The 24,397-nt window shown below is 44.1% G+C and overlaps 1 protein-coding gene across 8 annotated transcripts in view; it reads right to left on the bottom strand.

The window, feature by feature from the left end:
- SDR42E1 (short chain dehydrogenase/reductase family 42E, member 1) overlaps positions 1-24,397 on the bottom strand; it is a 312,532-nt gene that overhangs the window by 4,030 nt on the left and 284,105 nt on the right. The window contains exons 1-3 of one of the 8 annotated variants that reach the window (XM_081870261.1): positions 23,613-23,738; positions 4,589-4,775; positions 414-514 (exon numbers count right to left, since the gene is read on the bottom strand). In XM_081870261.1, coding sequence (XP_081726387.1) covers positions 414-511 — 98 coding nt within the window. In that variant the 5' untranslated portion in view covers positions 512-514; positions 4,589-4,775; positions 23,613-23,738. Of the gene's footprint in view, positions 1-413; positions 515-4,588; positions 4,776-9,199; positions 9,368-9,445; positions 9,544-12,846; positions 13,043-23,612; positions 23,739-24,397 lie in introns of those variants that run through there. The other 7 variants (XM_081870260.1, XM_081870262.1, XM_081870264.1 and 4 more) reach the window with 7 other exon arrangements.

The following is a 24,397-nucleotide window of genomic DNA, read 5'->3' as shown; positions in this document are numbered from 1 at the left end:
AAGCTTCCGTTGATTGAACTGGTGGGAATCAAAATTATGAAATTACAGGTAGCACATCTGCTTTACATGCAGAAGGTCCCAGAGTTCAAACCCTGGCATCTACAGGTAGGGTTGGGAGAGGCTCCTGCCTGAAGCCCTGGAGAGTTGCTGCCAGTCAGTGCAGACAATACATAGCTAGATTTTGAAGACTGAAGTGGGACCTTCTGCATGCATCTATCACTGAGCTACGGCCTTTCTCCATAGCTGTATAGTGTATGTGTGTACATAGAAATGTGTGTGTGTGTGTGTGTGTGTGTGTGTGTGTGTGTTGGTGAGGGAGAAAGAAATTAAAATAATAAATTATTTAAAACAAACATATCGCTTCATTGCTAAATATGATTGTTCCATGTGTCCTAAAATAAAAGCATACTAACCGGAAACCAAAATAACCACCTCCTCCTGTAATAAGGACAGTTTCCTTGATGGGGTTTTCTGCATCCATGCTGTGCTTTTTGCTGCTACTTCCAGTCATTCTCTATAAATAGATAAAGATAACGCATAGCTGTTATTCTAGTAATATAAAAAATAAAAAGATGCCGTGGCTCTTAATAGCTCATGAATAGCAAAACCTGCACATTACAGGATTTTGTTCCGAGCGATTGCTCCCTCCAGATTTTCCCAATGCCATTTTAGATTTGTGCATATATATATATATTTGTGCCCCCCTCCACAAACACCGACCATATTTTTCCATGTATAAGATGCCCCCATGTATAAGATAACCCCTATTTTTTTGAACCCAAAATTAAGAAATTAAGTTGTTTAGCTTTTTGGGGGGGTGGGGGAGGTCACTTTCGCCAATCACACACCCGCCTGCCTGCCACTGCCAATTGCTTGCCACAGCCACTGCCGAGCGCACACCTCATCGCAGCCAATTTTCTGCCCACTCGCCGCCACCAACAGCCCACCCGCCCACTTGCCGAAGCCAATCACCAGCAGGCCTTGCCACAGCCGCCAATCGCCTGCCCAATTGCCGCAGCCACAGCCAATCGCCAGCAGGCCTTGCCGCAGCCACCAATCAACCGCCCAATCGCCGCTGCCAATCTCCTGCTTGCTGCTGCCATTAATCACACGTCCCCCTTCTACATTCACTATCCATGTATAAGACGACACCCAATTTTTGCCTAATTCTTTTTAGCAAAAAGCATCGTCTTATACATGGAAAAATACGGTATATCACAACTGACTTGCTGCTTTGGTGCAAAGTGCACTTACTCCATTTTTTAACCAGAGGAAGCTAGCCAGGTGCAAACAGAGTATGAAGGGAGGTTGCCAGCACCTGTGAGGCAATCATAATTTTCTCAAACGTTCTGGAGCCGAGTGGCACTCTATAGGTTGCCAAAATGGAACCAGCCATGCAGAAGAGGTTGGAAGAAACATTCTTAAAATATAGGGAGGAAATAAGGACTTAGCATGCTCTGTGGGCACAGGATGCTGAGCATCTACTGGGGTGAAAAATGGGGGAGGAGGAAATGAAATGGCATGTTCTGGAAAAGGGTGTTGCTCTCTGTTGCCTCAAACAGGAGCCTTCCACACTGAAAGATTAAGTTGCATAACCAGCACCAGGGGCGCCGACGTATAAAAAATATTGGGGGGCGGGGGCCCATACCGACTTATAAAAAATATTGGGGGGGCCCAAGACCTCCAAACCGCTGCTGCTGGGGGAACGAAAGGGGCAAGCCCCGGGCTGCCCCGACCTTAAGTGAACCTGTGAGGGCCCGCCCTTTGCAGCAGCCGATTGGCTGCCGCCGTGGGCGGTGAATATTAATGAGCTAGGGGGAATCCCCGCTTCTCGTGAGATTGTTGATGGGTCGAGATCGGGAGTGGCTTTGTTTTAACTCATTACTGAATGTATTTTAAAAGGTAACTATCGTCAAACAAGGAAAATAAAAAATACCAACATAATTTTGTGATTTTACAAAGCATAATATAACTAATAATTTTCTTAAATTATTGGGGGGGCTGAGCCCCCCAAACGAATTTTTGAGGAGGCTCGGGCCCCCTCAGGCCCCATGGAGTCGGCGCCTATGACCAGCACAGCTATCTTTTCACAGCAACCGGTGCTCAGGAGTATACTGCTTAGCCACACAGAAGTTGCCGCCCCTGCACAAAGGCTAAGTGATTTGAGCGGAGTGTCAAATAGGTTATTTGAGGTTCAGGTCTGCACTAGGTCTGCAATCCTCTGCATGCTTATTTGGCAGTGGCTCCCATTGCGTGGCGAGTTCCCGCCCCCCACCAGAGTAAACAAAGACACGAGACACCATAATTTAAGGTTAATTGGGCGAATTAGGCCACAACTTTATTGAATTCAGGAATGAGAGGCATTGGCTTAGGCATTGGTCCTAACGACTATCCGGCTCCAGCCTGTTTGCTGGAGACACGGGGAAGGGTTAACCTTATATCGGGGGAGTCTCCTGCCAAGGCACGTCGACTAGGAGCTCTGGGGCGTGCCTTTGGCCCTCACCTCCATAGGCTTCGGACAGGGCCACGCCCCCCAGAGTCCTTTAACGGACCACCCTTCACTCGCTGGGGGGAGGTGATGGCGTTCCTCCCCCCCCACACACATCCTCTTAACCCCTTCTTACCAATGCCTACCGCCAATGCCGAGAAGTTGTGACGAGTTGCAACGAGGTAGGCAAAAAACCAAAAGGCCAGAAATCACCAATTGGGAAAAATTCCTACCATGCCCCTTGCGGCGACAGACCGAAGTCCATAGCAAAGTCAAAGACCTACCTAAGCCTAGTTAAAGGGAGGGAGGGTGGGAAAACGTGGGGGCGAGCTGGCAAAAAGAGGGCGAGCCCCCTCCGCGCCGGCCCTAAATAGGGCAGGCCACGCCCCCCAGCCGGCCAGCTGATTGGCTGGCTGGGGGGGGGCAGACCCGACAGGGATTCCCCTGCTCTCACGGGGGCTGGGACCATCCCCCGCTCACGTGGGGTGGGCATGAAGCCTGCAACCCCACCTCCTGGGCAGGCCGGAAGTGGCTTTACTATCCATAAAAAATGCAGTCAAGTGAACATGAATAGAACTGGGTTGTGGGCAGCCTTAGACAAAACACGATTCTCTTGGCTTCAGTTTCCCCCCTCAACGTCTGTAAAATGGGAACAATAGTACTTATCAGATATCCATCCATTAGATACCACATCTAATAAATAGCTAAAACTGTGTTTATTAGTTAGGTGTCCCTTTATAATATTTCCAGGGGAGTTCACAATAAAACAGTAACAACAATTTAATAATATAGGGTTGCCATATTTCAAGAAGTGAAAATCTGGACACAAAAGTTTTGCCCAGAAATCAGCAGTAAAGAGTACGTATTGTGCTATCTCTCCCAATGTTTTAAAAAGACATCTTGCAAAAACAGATCAGTTGCTATCACTCAGCCTAGTGGACCTCACAAGATTGTTGTGAAGATAAAATTAGGTGGGGGAGGGAATGCAATATTGGTCAAACTGGGTCTACCACTTCTCTGCTTAGCACAGAAAGCACTTCACAGGAAAAAAAAATCCACACTAAACTGCTAAATCTCACAAGCCCTAACATTTCACCCATCACTATCATACCAAAGGACCTTTGTCCATCATTATCAATCTGATATTTGAAGAATCCAGGATAAGCCATGAACTGCAATAGCACTCCAGCCATAAATGGAAAACTTTAGATATAGATGAGAATTGGTGGTTTATCAGGCATATCATGAGGTCCTTGAACATGAAGCAAGGTTGATGATTGGAGTCTACGGTCGCTGCTAGACTGTTGCTATCTTAGGGTGGACTACGATCAAATACCAGCAAGTTCAGATTGTTTTCTTTCTTTCTTTCTTTCTTTCTTTCTTTCTTTCTTTCTTTCTTTCTTTCTTCTTTCTTTCTTTCTCTTTCTTTCTCTTTCTTTCTTTCTTTCTTTCTTTCTTTTATTTTTACATTTATATCCCACCTGCCCTCCAAGGAACTCAATGTGTATTACAAAGTTCTCCTCTCTATTTAGCCCCACAACAACCCTTTAAAGCAGTGTCATAACACTCTGAAAGAGGAGGGAGGCAGAACTTCTTCTTCTGTAGCGTGTAAGACCTCTGGGTGGGATCGTAGTGGATCAGTCCAATTAATACAATAGGATTACACTTGACTGCATCATCTGAATGGGACTGATGGAGATACATTTCTAAAGCCACACTTTTTCTACCCACCCACTGACCATTTAGTATCAGGTGTTTATTAAGAGGACGGTTGCACTTAAGGCCATAATTGAGGTACTCTGCACAGTATCAATTCAATGGAGGGTTGAGCCCTGGCATCAAAAACAAATCCTAGGGCCAAATCCAAGCTCCCTTCACAATTATTATAGTTCATGGCTGGGTAGAGCCTTGACATGAAAAATTTTTTTTAGCACTGGTGCCAAATTCAAACTCTGTAGTAATTCCCAATCGTCTCTTCACCCCACCCCCTGCAGTGGGGTGAAGTTTCTAACCTTTTGCAACACCACCCCCTTGGTTCCATGAACACATCTCCAGTGCTCCCCATCCTATGGAAAGTATTTGTTTAGGATACAGCGGTACCTCGGGTTATGGACGCTTCAGGTTACAGACGCTTCAGGTTACAGACTCCGCTAACCCAGAAATAGTACCTTGGGTTAAGAACGTTGCTTCAGGAGACCACAGATTCACTGAAGACTGGAGTAAATTTGTAGACTATTTGAAAAGTATTTACAATGAACAATTAACGTTTGTAGGTTTGCAAGAGGCTCTGTGAAAATAATATTAGAAATATTGTAAAAAAGGGAATAAGAGGGAGGAGGTTTTTAATAAAAGGCAATATTAGATTAAGTAATGCAGAAGAAGGATTAAAATAATAATAATAATAATAATAATAATAATAATAATAATAATAATAATAATTTATTATTTGTACCCCGCCCATCTGGCTGGGTTTCCCCAGCCACTCTGGGCGGCTTCCAACCAAGATGAAAAATACACTAAAATGTCACATATTAAAAACTTCCCTGAACAGGGCTGCCTTCAGATGTCTTCTGAATGTCAGGTAGTTGTTTATCGCTTTGACATCTGATGGGAGGGCGTTCCACAGGGCGGGCACCACTACCGAGAAGGCCCTCTGCCTGGTTCCCTGTAACTTGGCCTCTCGCAGTGAGAGAACCGCCAGAAGGCCCTCGGAGCTGGACCTCAGTGTCCGGGCAGAACGATGGGGGAGGAGACGCTCCTTCAGATATACTGGACCAAGGCCGTTTAGGGCTTTAAAGGTCAGCACCAACACTTTGAATTGTGCTCGGAAACGCACTGGGAGCCAATGTAGGTCTTTCAAGACTGGTGTTATATGGTCTCGGCGGCCACTCCCAGTCACCAGTCTGGCTGCCGCGTTCTGGATTAGTTGTAGTTTCCGGGTCACCTTCAAAGGTAGCCCCACGTAGAGCGCATTGCAGTAGTCCAAGCGGGAGATAACCAGAGCATGCACCACTCTGGCAAGACAGTCTGCAGGCAGATAGGGTCTCAGCCTACGTACCAGATGGAGCTGGTAAACAGCTGCCCCGGATACAGATTTGACCTGTGCCTCCATGGACAGCTGTGAGTCCAAAATGACTCCCAGGCTGCGCACCTGGTCCTTCAGGGGCACAGTTACCCCATTCAGGACCAGGGAATCCTCCACACCTGCCTGCCTCCTGTCCCCCAAAAACAGTACTTCTGTCTTGTCAGGATTCAACCTCAATCTGTTAGCCGCCATCCATCCTCCAACCACCTCCAGACACTCACACAGGACCTTCACCGCCTTCACTGGTTCTGATTTAAAAGAGAGAGGTAGAGCTGGGTATCATCCGCATACTGATGAACACCCAACCCAAACCTCCTGATGATCTCTCCCAGTGGCTGCATGTAAATGTTGAAAAGCATGGGGGAGAGGACAGAACCCTGAGGCACCCCACAAGTGAGAGCCCAGGGGTCTGAACACTCATCCCCCACCACCACTTTCTGAACACGGCCCAGGAGGAAGGAGTGGAACCACTGTATGACAGTGCCCCCAGCTCCCAGCCCCTCAAGACGGTCTAGAAGGATGTTATGGTCGATGGTATCAAATGCCGCCGAGAGATCCAGCACAACTAGGAAACAGCTCTCACCTTTGTCCCTAGCCCGCCAGAGATCATCAACCAGTGCGACCAAGGCAGTTTCAGTCCCATGATGAGGCCTGAATCCTGACTGGAAGGGATCCAAATGGTCCGCTTCTTCCAGGCGTGCCTGGAGTTGTTCAGCAACCACTCGCCCAATCACCTTGCCCAAGAATGGAAGATTTGAGACTGGGCGATAATTGGCCATCGTGGCCGCATCTAAAGATGGTTTTTTAAGAAGCGGTTTAATAACTGCCTCTTTCAGCGGGTCTGGGAAGGCTCCCTCACGGAGGGAAGCATTCACCACCCCACGAAGCCCATCGCCCAGTCCTTCCCGGCTAGCTTTTATAAGCCAGGATGGGCAAGGATCCAGGAGACAGGTGGTTGGCTTCACTCGTCCAAGCAGCCTGTCCACATCCTCGGAGGTAACAGATTGGAATTGATCCCACACAACTTGACTAGACAGGACTCTAGCACTCTCCCGCCCCGGCCCTGCTCCCACAGTGGCGTCTACTTCTTCCCGAATCTGAGCAATTTTATCTGCAAAAATCATTGCAGGAGATCATGTGGCCCGTACTGGGCCCCGATGTCGCAGGTGGTTCCGCTAAATTGTAAACCACCTGAAAAAGTCTCCTGCTGCTGTTTTCTGCAGATGCAATAGAGGCAGCGAAGAAAGTCTTCTTCGCTGTCGCTATCGCCACTTGGTAGGCTCGACGTTGAGCTCTAACCTGTGTCCGGTCAGATTCGGAATGAGTTATCCACCACCGGCGCTCTAGCCATCTCAACGATTGTTTCATTGCCCTCAGATCCGTGGAAAACCACGGGGCTACCCGGGCTCCATGCAATCGGAGAGGGCGCTTCAGAGCCAAACAGTCAATAGCCCTGGTTAACTCCACATTCCAGCGGGCCACCAGGGAATCGGCTGAAAGGCCATCAACATGGGATAAAGCAGAGAGTGGTAGGGCTCTGGAAACCATTTGGATCCATTAAGTGGCGGAGGCGGACCATCTGAATCGGTCCCACCTCCCTGCAGAGGGGATGGGTCGCAGAGAAGTCCAGTTGCACCAGGAAGTGATCTGACCATGGCACTTCTTTCGTTTCGCTTTTACTGTCAGATCACCAACATCCATAGAGGTAAACACCAGGTCCAAGGCATGTCCGCGGCTATGGGTTGGGCCAGACTTATTCAGGGACAGTCCCATGGAGGCCATGCTTTCCACGAAGTCCCGAGCAGCCCCTTGTAAGGTCGTGTCGGCATGGATGTTAAAATCCCCTAGGACAACCAAGCTAGGTGTCTCCAGGAGAACATCCGCCACAACCTGAAGCAGCTCGGGCAGGGAATCCTTGGTGCAGCGGGGAGGGCGGTACACCAAAAGGAATCCTGTACTGTCCCTATTGCCCAACTTCCAGAACATGCACTCGGAAAACTGGGTCTTCCCAGTAGGACGCCTGGTGCAAACTAATGACTTCCTAAAAATCACTGCAACCCCCCCCCTCCCCGCCCACATGACCTGGGTTGCTGTGCATAAGAGAAACTTGGTGGACAAGCAGCGGCAAGGACAGGCCCATCTGCAAGTCTCTGTTACACATGCCAGGTCAAGTCCTCCATCCATGATCAAGTCATGGATGGCAGTGGTCTTATGAATCATTGACCTGGCATTGCACAGCAACACTTTCAGGTCATGTGGGTATCCCTTGCTGATTCTAGTATCCATCCGGTCAGGACCAGACCCGGAGGCAGGGATAGTCCTCAGACGACTAAACCTGCCTCCTCTGTAATGACATGGTCTGGTCTTAGCGTAACTCCTCCTCCTACCCGTGATCACTGAGATCGGTTGTCCCAGTGCATCTCCCTCTGTGGACCATGCCCCAGCCATTTTATTGGCTGGGACCTACTCCCCGGCAGCCCTGACCCCTCCCCTTAAGAACAAAATAACACCTTAAAAAAACAACAACCAATAAAACAATACAAACCAAAAACAGTAAAAATTACAAAAAGATACAATCAAACAAATTCCCAGGCCCAATAAACATCCATCCCACCCCCACCCCCCCACATACAAAAAATTAAAAAGAAAAATTTTAAAACATTTTAAAAGCACTCTGCACCCCTCCAGCAGTAACAGCAACTGTCCTAGTGAGGCCCATCAGGCCCTGCCCTGGGCCAGGTGGTAAGTGGCAGGAAGGAGCAGGATTTGCAGGTTGGGAGGATTTGCAGAAGAGCTGAGGGAAGTCCAAAAAAATGTATCTGTGAAAAATTGTGTTGTGTGTTTTTATATTTTTGTATTGCAAAATGAATAAAAATAATTAAAAAAAAAGAAGAAGAACGTTGCTTCAGGATGAGAACAGAAATTGTGAGGCGGCAGTGGGAAGCCCCATTAGTTAAAGTGGTGCTTCAGGTTAAGAACAGTTTCAGGTTAAGAACGGACCTCCGGAACGAATTAAGTTCTTAATCCGAGGTACCACTGTACTGGTTTGCACAGCCCACTATAGAAGATGATTAACCCAATAGAATTCAAAACAGTAACAGTTAATTGCACATTTAGTCACTACCCAAGTAAAACTATTTTATTAATTCCACGGAATGGATGGACTTGATCTAGTGATGGCAACTTTCCCTGCATCTCCCTTGCCTCTTGGCGCCCCCCATGCCCAAAGCCCCGCAGAAGGCGGAGCCGCCCACTTAGGAAACTACAGTACTGTACAGTGCAGTACTTCTCTACAGGCTTGCTCCAGATAGGCAAGAGGGAGCACCATAACGCCACCTTCTGCAAAGCAGCCACAGACAAGCCTGAACGAGGAACTTCCCAATGCAAGCCCACTCCCCAATTCCGAGGAGCCTGCATACCCCCTTCTCAGTAATTTAGCCCTCATTACAATCTGTGCAATACGAGCTTGGATTTGTGGGGAGGAGCTATGAACGAAACGGACCGCGCTGAAGACTGGGGCAATTAAAAGAGCCAGTTCACTGGATTCCTCCCCTCGCCCCGCTCTAGAGCAGCAGGGTTTTTTCCCCTCCGACCCACACAGCGTCTGAGCTCCCCTACTCCCTTACCAAACAAAGTTTCTGACTTTCTCCTCTTCGCAGGGTGCGCTGAGCCGTCTTTCCCGCCCCATCACCCTATATGCCGGCTCCTCCCTATAGGGAGGGCGCGTTACGAAACCACCCCTGCAGAATTACGCACCTTCCCCTCGCATCGAGGCACGCAGGGAAAGGAAGATCTGCCTATCCTCACTCCGTGCCGACCGGACCCTTTAAAACAAAGCAGCCGCGCCAAAGCACGACACCAAAACTTCTCACGCTTTTATCTCTGCAGTCTGAAACCAGCCGGCACCTGGCTGGTTTCAGTAGCGCCAACATGGCGCCCTCCATAGCGGATATTTTCCGTACAGCAAGATGTCTGACTCGGGATAATGTCGTACAATAAGATGATAGCTGCTTTTGTTTATGCTGTTATTATTATTATTATGCCTCCTCCTATTATTATTTGCTGTTGCTTCTCTTTTTATTGTTGTTGCTCTTTGTTTCTGATGCTATTGTATTATTTTATTAGTTATTTCTTCTGCTAATGTTATTATTTGCTGTAGCTTCTTTAGTTTTTATTGTCATTTTTAAACCAGTTTATATATATATATATATATATATATATATATATATATATATATATTTCAATTTTCTGTTTTACAATTTAATGTACTCATTTTTACATCCTTATGATATCAATGACTTCCCTTATCTTTCCATGGTTCATTTTACATATCATAAATCCCTTTATATTTTACAAAAACTATACCATACCATTCAGTATTCCATTATTACATCCATCAAAACTTATTTACACTGTTGAATTTATCTTAATGCTGCCAGCGTTTTCAGCTGTGCACAGTTATTTCCCATATATTCAATAAACATTTTCCAATCTTCTCTAAACATATGTAACATATGTTATTGTTCTCTTATTCTATATGTTAAGTCTGCAAGCTGTGCATATTCTGTCAATTTAAGTTGCCGTTCTTTGGCTGGGAACTCTCTCATTTTCCAATTTTGGGCTAACAAAACATGGGCCCCAGTAGTATCGTACATAAATAACGTTTTTTGACACCTGGGAATTTCAATCTGAATTATCTGGTTTTTGGAGGAAAGTACTTTTAAACATTTTTTTCAATTCACTATGGATCATTTCCCAATACTCTTTTATTAAACCAATTTAGTATGTTTTAACATCTGATTATAAGTCAGATTTAATTATTATTTTTGAAAGTTTAAAATAGGTTAAAATAATAAAATAATTCCTTCTAGACAAGAGTGGATACAAAAATTTACTGAATATGCTGAATTAGATAGCCTATCTGAAAAAAATAAAAAATAAACCGAGAATTGAATTTGTATCAAAATGGGAGGCCTTCAGAACATATCTTTAAACAAAATTACAGTGGTGCCCCACAAGACGAACGCCTCGCAAAACGGAAAACCCGCTAGACGAAAGGGTTTTCTGTTTTGGAGGCGCTTCGCAAAACGAATTTCCCTATGGGCTTGCTTCGCAAGACGAAAATGTCTTGCGAGTTCCTGCGGGTTTCTCCCCCCTTTTTCCCCCTTTTCCTAAGCCGCTAAGCCGCTTATCAGCTGATCCGCTGATAAGCCGCTTAACAGCTGATCGCTAAAAGCCGCTAAACCGCTAATAGCGCTAATCCGCTAAGCTGTCAATGGGCTTGCTTCGCAAGACGAAAAAACCGCTATACGAAGAGCCTCACGGAACGGATTAATTTCGTCTTGCGAGGCACCACTGTATACCATATTAAAATCTGTGGCAGCTTTTGAGTGATCCCAGCAGTTTTTATTAATTGCTTATATAAATATAAACATTCATAAATTGTGAAAATATTAATATAAAAATAGTATTTTGATATGGCAGTAAATTTATGTAAAAAGAGTTAAGGAATAAATGGGAGGTCAGGTATAAAAGATAACAAGATTGTTATTTTTATTGTAACATGAAATTGCAATTGCAAATTTTTGTCATAATTTTTATCTTATTAACAGATTGTGTAAATTTAATTTTCTTTCCTTTTCCCTCCCCTCTTGTACCCCTTTTCAGGTTGTTGGGGGGGGGGGGTTGTATGTAATAAGCATGGAAATAAGCATGGAAAAAGATAAAACAATAAAAAAGGGGGAGGAATCTGATTATAAGTCAGCTAAAGACTGCCAAGTGCTTAAGACCAACAAATTAAATAATAATAATATTCTAGTTTGTTTATTGGTATGAAAACTGCTTTGAGGGTCCTGCAAAATAACAATAATGTAAATAACAAAAATAACATGCGGACCTTTAAGGCATTTTACCATCAGCCCCAGCGAGAATATCCAATGTTCAGAAATGATGGGAGCTGGAGTCTACCAACATGTGGCCACAGGGTTCCACATCTGTGATCTAACGGATTAATCAGCTACGGTTGCAGTCATGTATACACTGAAAGGATAGCCATCCCTATTGAATTATTTGGGGGTTACTTCTGAGTAGACATGCCTTAGAATCATAGAGTTGGAAGGGACCCAAGGGTCATCTAGTCCAACCCCCTGCAATGCAGGAATCACAGCTGTATTGCATCCCACATTTCTTAGAATTTACTACACATTTTTAACAGTGCTTTTAGGGTGCTCACTAATCCTTACAGCAAGCCTATATGCTGTAAATCAGTATTATTATCAACAGGTTGTAAAGGAGCATAACTGAGTCTGAGAAAAAGAAGCAGCTCATCAACAGTGGCCGAACCAAGATTTGGTTCACAGGGCCAAAGATTAGGTTTCTTTAAATGGAAACAAGAGGAATTACCGACAATAGAAGAATGGAGATTGAAATTGACAGACTATGCGGAATTGGATAAATTAACTGGGAAAATCAGATATGTCCGAGACCAAAGGTTCATCGAAGACTGGGGAAAGTTTGTAGAGTATCTGAAAAATGTATGCGATATACAAACAACGCTAGTGGGGTTTCAAGAGGTGCTGTAAAAAATGAGAGATAGTGTCAAAAAGAAATAGAAGGGAGAGGGAAGACAAACGGTAATATGTGTAAAGGGAATGTGTAATTAAGAGATAAATATGGATGATTGTCAGAGAAGCTGAAGGAAGTCCAAAAAAGATGCTTTGTTATAATTTGGTTAAAAATGTATAAATGTATTGGAAAATTAATAAAAAAATATTTTTGAAAAAAGATTAGGTTTCTTTGGCTTCTTCCCCAGGGTTGGGCAGAGGATGTGACAGAGGGATCCTCAATATCTGGAATCTTGTCACACAGAAAAGTTGCAGGGACCAGTGGACCAGTCTCTAATTTACTACATTTATCCTGGTCACTATGGGACGTGGGTGGCGCTGTGGGTTAAACCACAGAGCCTAGGACTTGCCAGTCAGAAGGTCGGCAGTTCGAATCCCCGCAACAGGGTGAGCTCCCGTTGCTCAGTCCCTGCTCCTGCCAACCTAGCAGTTCGAAAGCACGTCAAAGTGCAAGTAGATAAATAGGTACCTCTCCGGAGGGAAGGTAAACGGTGTTTCCGTTCGCTGCTTTGGTTCGCCAGAAGCAGCTTAGTCATGCTGGCCACATGATCCGGAAGCTGTACGCCAGCTCCCTCGGCCAATAAAGCAAGATGAGCGCCGCAACCCCAGAGTCGGCCACGACTGGACCTAATGGTCAGGGGTCCCTTTACCTTTATCCTGGTTACTGAGGAAGAATGAAATGTGTGCCATCTTGAGCATCTTGGAGGAAGAGGTGGGATATAAATGCTAATGATGATGATGAAGATAGTTTGGATTCTGCCCATGGCAAACAGTGTTTACCGGGATTGCCATCTTTCTGTTCCCCCACCCCCAGCAGGATTCCTGTGTTTTCATCATCTGCTTCATAGACAGATATCCAACTGTGGCAGGATTTTTCCTTGCTCTGTTTCCACATTGTGGAAACAACCCCAGTTGACTGTTTTTGCTTTTTTAAGCCATGGAAAAACCTTGGATGGGTGCCAAACAGCCTTTACTCTGGAACGCAACAGGTGGTGCTATTGTACCAGTAAGCTGAAATAATGATTATTCTCTGCAGCTGCTGCATTTACGCTTCTCAGATCCTAAACTTCATTTTTTGGAGGGGACAAACAGCCCAAGAAATGAAAGAAATGGAACAGATTCGAGTTAGGGTCTGGAATAATGTTGGAATCACCAAACAGACCTACTTGGCTCAGGTGTTCGGACAGTGAGGGCACTTGGGAGGTGAGACTGTGGAATGAAGGTGGTCCTAAAGTTGGAAAGGTTGGAAAGAATGTGTATCTGAAAAGAAATGAATACAGTGGTGCCTCGCAAGACGAAAAGAATCCGTTCCGCGATTCTCTTCGTCTAGCGGTTTTTTCATCTTGCGAAGCAAGCCCATTGACAGCTTAGCGGATTAGCGCTATTAGCGGTCTAGCGGCTTTTAGCGATCAGCTGTTAAGCAGCTTATCAGCGGAACAGCTGATAAGCGGCTTAGCGGCTTAGGAAAGGGGGGGGAGCGGAAAAAAACCACAGGAACTCGCAAGATTTTTTCGTCTTGCGAAGCAACCCCATAGAGAAATTCGTTTAGCGAAGCACCTCCAAAACAGAAAACCCTTTCGTCTAGCGGGTTTTCCGTTTTGCGAGGCGTTCATCTTGCGGGGCACCACTGTACCAAAAATAAAAATCCACATACAGTGGTACCTCGGGTTACACACGCTTCAGGCTACATATGCTTCAGGTTACACACTCCGCTAACCTAGAAATAGTGCTTCAGGTTAAGAACTTTGCTTCAGGATAAGAACAGAAATCGTGCTCCGGCGGTGCAGCAGCAGCAGGAGGCCCCATTAGCTAAAGTGGTGCTTCAGGTTAAGAACAGTTTCAGGTTAAGAACGGACCTCCAGAACGAATTAAGAACTTAACCCGAGGTACCACTGTACATAGTTCTAAATCCATATGGCTAAATAATGGGTTTTGTTCGACTCCAGCTCCCATCATCCCTGACCATCTTCCATTCTGGCTGGGTCTGATGAGAGTTGTAGTGCAACAATGTCTGGAGGAACACGGGCCCCCCACCCACCCCAGTGGACTTAAAGTCATACTTAGAGTAGTCTGGTTTTAATAAATTGACTTAAGAACTGAAGATGAGCCTATTGAATCAGACCAGTGGCCCATCTAGTCCTGCATCCTGTTCTCACTGTGGCCAACCAGATGCCTGTGGGAAGCTTACAAGCTGGACGAAATATACTTGGAGTCGAGAGTGGATTTCATGCTCTTTATTCAGCTCATAGTGGTGAGGAGGAATGGAAGTTCCCCCAGAATGTCTGCTTTATATACATTATTTACACAATGGGCCCCACGTAATTGGCTAATTCTGGGATTCTCCTGTAGACCAATCAGGTTGCGGATTCACTTCCACATGGAGCTGGATTGGGTGGCTCCTGTGGACCAATCAGACTGCTGCATTCTGAATCCCATTGTTCTAGGACCAATCAGACTGCTGCATTTTGGATCCTATTCAACTCAGTACATAACACTGGACATGAAAGCAATAACACTTGTATTATTGATTCCCACCAATTTGTACTCAGAGACATAATGCTTTGGACAGTGGAAGTAGAAGATAGCCATTATGGCTAGTAGCCTTTGATAGTCTTGCCCTCCATGAATTTTAGTGGGGAAGGAGAACTAAAAATAATGCCAATATATTTCACATCTGACAGCCAATGTGCCCCTTTGGCTTCTGATAGTACATGGGTAAGATGGGTTTAAAAAGCCCAGGACCCAAATGGCTATGGTGGCTCATTTACCAGAAGTAATGGATTTAGTGTTAACTCTGCAAGTGTATACTCGATTCTGACCAAACTAAGCCTAGCTTTAAAAAATAAAACCTCAAAGCTTTTCACACAAAAAGAACAAAACAACAAAATTATCTGCCAAAAAGCTTCTTTAAAAACCTATTTAAAACTTTCAAAAATAATAATTAAATCAAATGTAAGATTTAAAACCTAATCAAAGCACATGGCAACATTCCACATTTCTGGATAGGCTTGCCTAAACAAAAATATTTTTTATCAGGTGCTGAAAAAGATACTGTGAAGGTGCCTGCCTGATATCAATAGTTCCAAAGTGTGGGTGCTGCCACACTAAAATTCTATTTCTTACAATGGCAGAAATATTATGTGGCACATGTAACAGTGCCAGTTTTGCACAGCTGAGTGGTCAAGTAGATCTGTATGGGGTAAAGCAGTCTTGTGATTTAGCCGGCACCAGGCAGGCAAAGACAGGATTAATGTTGTGGTTGATGTATATCCAGCTGTGATGAGCTGCAGAACAGAAGGCCATGAAGTACAGTAATTCCTTCTTCCTCTCTTCCCATGTGCAAGTAAAAATTAATAAAGCCACTAAAGCTACAATCGTATAATCACTTTTACCTGGGAGTAAGTCCCATTCAGTTCAATGGCTGTTTCCTCTGAGTAGACATGCATAAGCTTGCATTAAAAGCTGCTAATAAGTCTCCTGTCTGATATATATTTCCACACTTTCCTCTCTGCTCAGCTTATGGGAAATGCATCATGTCATCCTGGCAGGAATGCTTTGGTCAAAGATAATCTTCTTTGATCACTTAAGGATGGATTATTATTATCATTTATCTTGATTGTTACCCTGCCAGGTTCCTGTATGCATAGTCTCTACTCCATATGGAAAGAATTTGTTAAGGCTGATAAATGTCTTTGATCTATACATTGAGCAATGTTTAACTCTTTGTGGGTCAGAACACAAGAAGAGCCTGGCTAGACTGGTCCAGAGAGATATCCAGTGTCGGAGAACTTTAGACTCACAAATTATGTCCTTTTTTTTCTCTTGCATGACACGCAGGCTTCTGTCAAATTTGTATTGTAGGTTGGGGTGGTGGTGTTAATCTGGATGATGCCCTGAGTACCTTCCAGTTCTTGGGATCCTGTATCTGCAGGGGTAGAATGTATAAGAGCAAGCTTGCCAAACCAGTCCCTTTATCTAAGCATCAGTTTTGGCTGTTTAGTTAAGCACTATCGTCAGCATAACCAAAGAGGTTTCTCTGTACCATAGAACAAATGGGTGGGTCTTCCCCTTAACTGGCTGCTAGTTAGGAAAACAATAACCAGAGTGTGTGAGAAATGAGCTGGAAGCAGCTGGAAGCTGGAGACACATAGACATGTTTGTTCTATGCTAGATCTAAAGTTGTGACTAAAGAAGAAGCAAGATCTGTTGGGGTGTTAATGCTGTGAGCCCCTACATCCTACGCTTAGGTTGTATAACTGTACATAAAACCATATATCCTAAAGACACTATAGTCTCCACTGACCATTCCAAGGAAACTAAACCTGGGTAAGAGCCTGGAAACCCTGGATTCTCTCATCACTCAGAGATTGGGGCAGCAGCATTATACACTTAACAGTGAGATGCTGACTGTGCCAGAACAGAAAATTGTGGTTAGGCTTGCAGTAAGGCTGGAGTGGGAATGTGGAAAGAGGAACTGATGGACAGTGGAACAAAGAGAGCAGCAATTAGAGACACTTTGCCCGTGTTTGTTTGTTTGTTTATTCAATAAAATTTATATACCACTGGATTGTAGAAAAACCCCCACAAAGCAGTTTACAAACAAAATCATTAAAAATGTTACAACCATAACTGAAAACCTATAGTTCCAGTTACAGATAGGTAGCCGTGTTGGTCTGCCATAGTCAAAACAAAACAAATTCCTTCCAGTAGCACCTTAAAGACCAACTAAGTCAGTTCTTGGTATGAGCTTTCGTGTGCATGCACACTTTTCGTGTGCACGCACACGAAAGTGTGCATGCACACTTTCGTGTGTATCTGAAGAAGTGTGCATGCACACGAAAGCTCATACCAAGAACTGACTTAGTTGGTCTTTAAGGTGCTACTGGAAGGAATTTGTTTTGTTTTGAAAACCTATAGAATGTTAAAACTGCAATAAAATAGTACTTCAATCTTGAAGCATCTAGTGCATGAACTACTGTGACCAAGCTCTCATGGTCCAGAAATGGCCATAACTATAGAAGCAGCCACAGCTGGCAAAAGGCACTTTTAGCCACTGAGGTTACCTGAGCCTCCAGGGCCAGAGCTGGATTTCAGAAGCCCCAAACTGTGGACCTGCTCCTTCACGGGGAGTGCAAACCCATCCAGGGGTTTGCGATCTAAATAGACACAGGACACGGAGAGGTGAGGTAAACGTCTAGAGCTTTGGTTGGAACATCTGGTGGCTATTTTAAAGAATCTGAACTGGGAAGGGTCATAGTTTCAAAGCTCTCTTCAGCAAGATCAGGTGCATACATAACCTGGATGGTGAGACTATTGAATTCTGGGGTGTAGGTCAAGGGCCACATTCACATCGTGCATTTAAAGCGCTATGATACCACTTCAAACAGTCATGGCTTTCCCCAAGGAATTCTGGGAGCTGTGGTTTGTTAAGGGTGTTGAGAGTTGTTAGGAAACCCCTATTCTCCTCCCAGAACTACAGTTCTCAGAGTTTCCTGGGGAAAGATTGAAGCATTCTGGGAATTGTTGCTCTGAGAAGGGAATCTTATATATCTCTATCACATCCCTTGTTTCTCTTCCTCCCTGCCCCCAAAACTAAAAAGCTCCAAATGTTGTAAACTTTACTCATAAGGGAAGTTGCTCTACCCCCCTTGTTAATTTATAATGTCCCTTTCTGAGCCTTTTCCAACTGAATAGATCATTTTGGATCTCTTCATAATCCCTTTTTGTTTTAACCAGCTTGAATACCATATTTTTCGCTCTGTAAGACACATCAGACCATAAGACGTGCCTAGTTTTTGGAGGAGGAAAACAAGAAAAAAAATATTCTGAATCCCAGAAGCCAAAACAGCAAGAGGGATCACTGCGTAGTGATCCCTCTTGCTGTTCTGGCTTCTGGGATATCCATGTGAAGCCTCTTCAGGGCAGCGAGATGAAGGCTCCCCCTGCCCTGAAGAGGCTTCACGCGGTTAGGCCAGAACAGCAAGGGGGATCGCTGCACAGCACATTTCCTCTTACTTTTTAGGAGGGAAAAAGTGTGTCTTATAGAGCAAAAAATACGGTAATTTGGTTTCACCAGCAAGCTTGCCCGCTCACTCCTAATTCCAAGTCATTTGTGAAGAAGTTAAAAAGCACAGGTCCCAATGCCACTCCGGTGGGGTGGTGGGACTCTTCTACATCCCTCCATTGGGAGAACTGTCATTTAGACCTGCTCTCTGCTTTCTGTTCCTTAACCAGTTACTCATCCATAAGATGAGCTCCCCTATTTTTTGGTGATTGCAAAGCTTCCCCAGGAGTCTTTTGTGAGGTACTTTGTCAAAAGACTTTTGAAAGTATAAGTACACACCGAAAGTCTTTAAGTACAGAATTTATAGTTTACTTTCTCCTCAATACTTCATTTTATTTCTGTGTGAGACTTGGACCTGACTATTTTTCTTTTTTAAAAAAATATATCCACAATTTGTTCGTGAACCAAGGTTATTACAAGGTGACCTGTTTATTGAGCATGCATCCTGTTCTGTTTTGCACAACTCTTGTTGGGAGGTTATATGACATTCACTGTTTACTGAGCATTCATTTGTTTGCAGGGAAGTTCAAACAATTGTTATCCCACACTTTATAGAGCACTTCATCATCGCCACAAATCATCCTGGGTTTTGGGGGAAGCAGGTGTGTTGCATAAAAGTGCTAAGTCCACTTTCATTCTGCATGCCTGAATTTGTCCATATGCAATGAATCCAGGCAGCAATCCAGAAGTGGCTTAATCTTCTGTTTGGATGTCCCTGTTTGGATCCTGATTCCTGGACAACATACATATCTTTCCTAGATGCTAGGAGCCTGTACTTTGGAATTCCGCTGTAGATTGTGTCTGCTGTGTTCTTCAACTAAACTATGGTGTTTTATAATTAGGACAGCTGGGAATGGAGAATCATAAAACTGTAGAATTGGAAGTTACCCAAAGGGTCATCAAGTCCAACCCCTGCAATGCAAGAATCACAACTAAGTGAACTTTAGCATACTTTAACCAGGGTGCTGGTAGTATTTTTGGTGGACTAATGTGTCACAAATGCAACCTGAGGTTGGAGATGTACAGCAAGGAAGGCATTGGTTCCAGTTTACAAATGTATTCATTAAATTGATTTATTCAAGAACTTTCAGTCACACAAGACTTTCACACATGCTTTGCAAGGATACTTAATAATAATAATAATAATAATAATAATAATAATAATAACAGCAACAACAATATAGTTATTAAAGATAACCTATTAGGCACAACACCTATAGGTGGCTGGTAGAGCAGGAGGGTTGTAAAGCTTCACCCTGCTGCCTGGAGTGGTGCTGCAGAGGTTTGCCAAAAGATGGCTAGTCATAGAATTGTAAAGTTGGAAGGTACCCGAAGGATCATCTAATCCACCCCCTGAAATGCAGGAATCTCAACTAGATCATACATGACAGATGGCCATCCAACCTCTGTTTAATAACATCAAGCGAAGGAGAATCTTCCATCTTCCAAGACAGTCCATTCCGCTGTCAAACAGCTCTTACCACAAGAAAGTTCTTCCTAATGTTTTCAGGATTGCATGATCCATGCATCATCTTTCAGACTACCATCTAAAATAGTTTATTGCTCTTTGGGCAATCAGACCTAGCACATGTACACACACGTACTAATACATGTGCAACAAAGCAAAAATAAGAATCAAAGTAAGTACATACAGGATAAATGATCTGTTGTGAAATTAACCTATACTTCATCCAAATAAGATTCATTCACTGGCTTTCTGCCGGTGTATTTTCCAAACGGTTTTCAGCCTCCAGCCATATCTGTCACAACCCTCTTTCCTATAGAGGCAAATTAAGGACTTTGGTCTCACTAGTAACACGTATGAAGGTTCCTACACTTATTTTTGCATTGACTGTGGAAAACAGGAACAAAACGGAAGATGTTCTGGCCAGCCTCAGCTCCAATTATCAATATCGCGCTCATCCTTACTTCCCCTTCTCCTCCCTTCGTCCATATTTCAGGCAGATAGCGATTGTTGCTAAATGAATCTTGCTAAATGAATCCAGAACATGCGCCCACGGTCATCTGAAGGAAATGCAATCTATTAATCTGTGGAGTAAAGATCCTCCCTTTGAAACATGAAAGAGTTTTCTTCGTGTCTTTTGAGGCCTTTCTCAAAGAGGATTTTGGGAGAGATAAAAAAAGGAAAGAAATCACCTGGCTAACAAATGCAAGAGAAAGCTCCCCAGGGAAAGGATAAAAGCCTGATGGGAGCTGGGCATCCAACAACTTTCCACTGTAAACTGCCCTGTGATCTTTGTATGGCTTAATGAGAAAGAGGAGGAGGAGGATAATTATGATGAGGAGGATGGAAAGGGAGCCCCATGGTTAGAATGTCAGAGCAGGAGTGGGGACAGACCCAAGTTCAAATTTCCCGTATCACTAGGTTGGACCTTCAGCTGGTCCCTCTCTCCTCCTCTCAGCTTAACCCACCTCACAAAATGGTTGTGAGGATACCTGATGGGATGGAGAGCCTTTTCTGCCACTCTGAGCTCCTTGAATGATGAACAGATTGAATGTCTTATCCTAAGTTGGAGCACTGGTCCATCTTACTCAGTTTTGTCAATCCTGGCTGGCAGGGACTCTCCAGGATTTCAGTCAGCGCTCTCTCCTAGATCTACCTGGAGATGCCAGGGATTGGACCTGGGATCTCCTGAATACAAAGCAGATGCTCTAGACCATGAGCTATGGCTCTTCCCAAAAACCTTGCTTGCCCTGTGTGAATCTCAAACTCACGACCTTCAAAATATGAGGCTGATGTAACATGCCAGAGAACCTCAATGGGTGACCACCAATCTTCTTTAAAAAATAATAATAATAACCTGGAAGATCTCTAGAGTGCTACTGCGGCCCCCACCATCCATGGAAAAATTTGCCTGGAAAGCTAATTCAAAGAGGTGGGGGACAGGGAGAGACCGGGGGGGGGGGGTTGCCAAAGGGTGACAGTAGGTTACTTCTGAAGTCAAATAAGTGCGTGAAATTAGCTGAGCCATTTCCAAAGCTCAGAAACAGCTTGTGCTATTTTCTGAGCCAGCCTGACGCAAGCCCAGGAGGAATTGCTAAACAACCCTTCATGCAGCGCTAGAATGGAGTAGAAAATGTTTCACTGTCAAATAACTCGGTATTGTAGGCCCCGAGGCTGCTTCTGCCCTAATTTTGGCAGAGAATAAGATCATACCTCCCAATAGTTGGCAGGTGGAATTAGATGCACTTGGTGTAAACTAGGAAAAAGATGTCATTTCTCACAGTACTGCAGGAAGAAAACTGAGCCAAGAGCCAGTTCTGCTATACGTGTCCCAAGGAAAGGCCTCTGCCAAAATTTTGCTTCAGAACGTACAGGGGCCTTCAGGAGCTCCAGTATGGCCTATTGTACCTATAATACAGACTTATCATGGTTACATAGCACTTTTAGGGTTCCCCGTAACCACTAAGCTACAAAGCTCATCAGTTAAAAGCATGTTTTAGGCAGCGTATTATTTTATAGACAGTATAATTAAACTGCAAATGACAAGCAATAATCTTACAAGAGACATTCTGTCTAGTGGATTTGCTGGAGAGCCAGTTCAACAATCTCAAAGTTAGTCAAGTTTGTTAGAGTGGAAAAAGATGCTTTATATGCACTGGTGGTACAAAAGTTACAAGGAACTTTTTTGACCCAAAACACTTCTGATTGCCAAGTGGATTTTTTCATTTATATTATATGGGGATCTTTCCAACTTTACGTTTTGTCAGTTTGCATGTCTTAAATCATTTGTGTTAACATTAACATTGTGTAAACATTAATTTCCATCCTTTTCTCTTCATTGGGGTGGGGTGGGGCAGGAGATCAGATATTATGATCCTGTTATGCCAGTCCACTTCTAGCCTTGTGGACAAGATAGTTAAAGGATGCCACTCCATACTTTCTGATCACTGTCAGATGCCTGATGGATCAAGTGCCCATACACAGACTATAGTTCAGACTGATTTTGTATTTGTGGTCAACCTCAGGTGGAAGGCATCACTCATATCTGTTAGCCTGCCCCTTATATAGAGACCCAAGAGATGGCTTTCTGAAACCTATGTTCTCACTAGCAAACAGGTACACAGAGGTGCTTTGGTTTCTTTGACAATAATAGCATTGTAACACAGAGAGTGGTCATCTATGCACTGGCTGCAAAAAGCACGGGATGGGGGGGGGGGTCAGGAAAAGAAGATAGGTAAATCCGCAGTAAGTTGTGGTTATTTGGAGGTTTAATTTGAAATCAAGTTAGGTTTAAGCTTGTTGGTGTCTCTGGCATCTCCTCACTGTTACATCATGGGTGGTGGCTTAAATAATGGATGCATGTTCTGTATTGTTTTATTAATACTATTGCTACAAGTATGTCATAGCCTTCAGATAGAACAATAAACTTATGAACTGAAACAATAAACTTATGAACTGAATTTACTGAAACAACCAACCTACAGTTGTCCTTCAAAATAGACATTTCTTTAAATTCCACAATGGTTGTCTACAAGCAAAAAAAACAAACCAAAAACTTGTATCTTGTGGAAAGTGTATATAAAAGAGTCGTTGTTGTTGTTGTTGTTTAGTTGTTTAGTCATGTCCGACTCTTCGTGACCCCATGGACCAGAACACGCCAGGCCCTCCTGTCTTCAAAAGAGGCATACATTTGTGAAAATAGTAAACAAAAATATTATATTAGGGTAAATTGCTTGCATAGATAGATAGATAGATAGATAGATAGATAGATAGATGATAGATAGATATGGGGAAATGTCCACTAAAAATGCTGAGGAATGGAAGAAATTGAGAGTTATCGAAATTGGCCAAGACTCATCCATTCTGTTCCTGAGCTCACTAATACTCCACCTTGTGTATCAATATGGCTCTGCATTTCCACCCCTATGCCATATTTTCAGATTATAGTTGATAATTAGAGCTATTGGTGATGCCTTTGGACTGATTCCAAGGCTGCTAGTTTCTGCCTGAGCTTTTGGAGGAGTTTCTACCACAGCCCCAAAGTTTGTTCTCTTTTTATAGCCCCAGAAAAGCAGGAACTGTGCTCTGGAGGTATTATTCCAGCTATTTTTCTGCTACAGTTACTTCCCATTTCAAAAGCTTGAGAAATGGAGACGTCAAGAGCTTTTGTCTTCATTGTTCCCCAAACGGACTGTTGCTTTCTTGTAAACTCGTCTGTGTCATTTAAATAGGTAAACCGAATGCTGACGCACAGAAACAGAACAAAGATGTTCACAGTCAAAGACCAGAAACATGGGAAAGTGCCCTTTGTCTCCTCTTCTCTGCCACCAGAACAAAGCTGTGAGAGCTTTATTTGTGTCATCTGAAGTCTCTGCAACTGTGCTTACCTGGGGATCTGCTTTCCAGAAGGAGAGAAGCCTCTGGATCTTTAGGGCTGGAAGATGCAGACCATCTCAGGTTTCATCCTTGGCATCTTCAGGTAAGGCTGGGAAAGATATCTATAAGAAACCCCAGAGAACTGCAGCTACAAGTGAACAAAATATTGTCTTCAGTGTTGGCTGGTGAACACTGAGACTGGTAGGGCACAAGGCAGGCAGATGGCGCCAGAACCAATGCCAGGCAGACCCACCACCTGACTGGTTGTAAATAAGACAGACAACTGGTTCTCAGAGTGGTTTCAACAACCAATCCCCCTTCCCAGTGAACTTTGGGAACTGTAGCTCTGGGAGGGGAATAGAGGCCTCCTAATAACTCTCAAAACCCTTAAAAACTGCACTTCCCAGAATTCTTTGTGGGGAGCCAAGACTGTTTAAATGTATGGTGTGAGTATAGCCTGTGTGAAGAGATACTTCATTTTGTCTGTCTTGAATATCCCCCCATTCAGCTTTATTGGATGGCTCCATTGGATTCCAGTAATATGATAGAACAGGGGAGGGTGTCTCTCTGCCCTTTTTCTCCACTACTGCTCCATTGCAGGTGTTTCTTACAAGCCCATGATCAGTGTGTGGATGTCTAGGAGAAGAGCCAGACCTCCAGACCTTATTCCCAATAATCAGCAAACACCCACAGGCTTGAGTTTATTCCATAAGGCAGGCATAGGGGAAGTCATCACCATCAGTGATCCTGATGGTCTTGGGAACACTGAGATCCAGTGTGGTGTAATGGCCAGAGT

Source organism: Podarcis erhardii, assembly GCF_964252035.2.
Source record: "Podarcis erhardii genome assembly, chromosome: 7".
Taxonomy (NCBI): Eukaryota; Metazoa; Chordata; class Lepidosauria; order Squamata; family Lacertidae; genus Podarcis; species Podarcis erhardii.
Note: the sequence above shows the minus strand (reverse complement) of the source record. Positions and strands in the feature narration are given on the sequence as shown.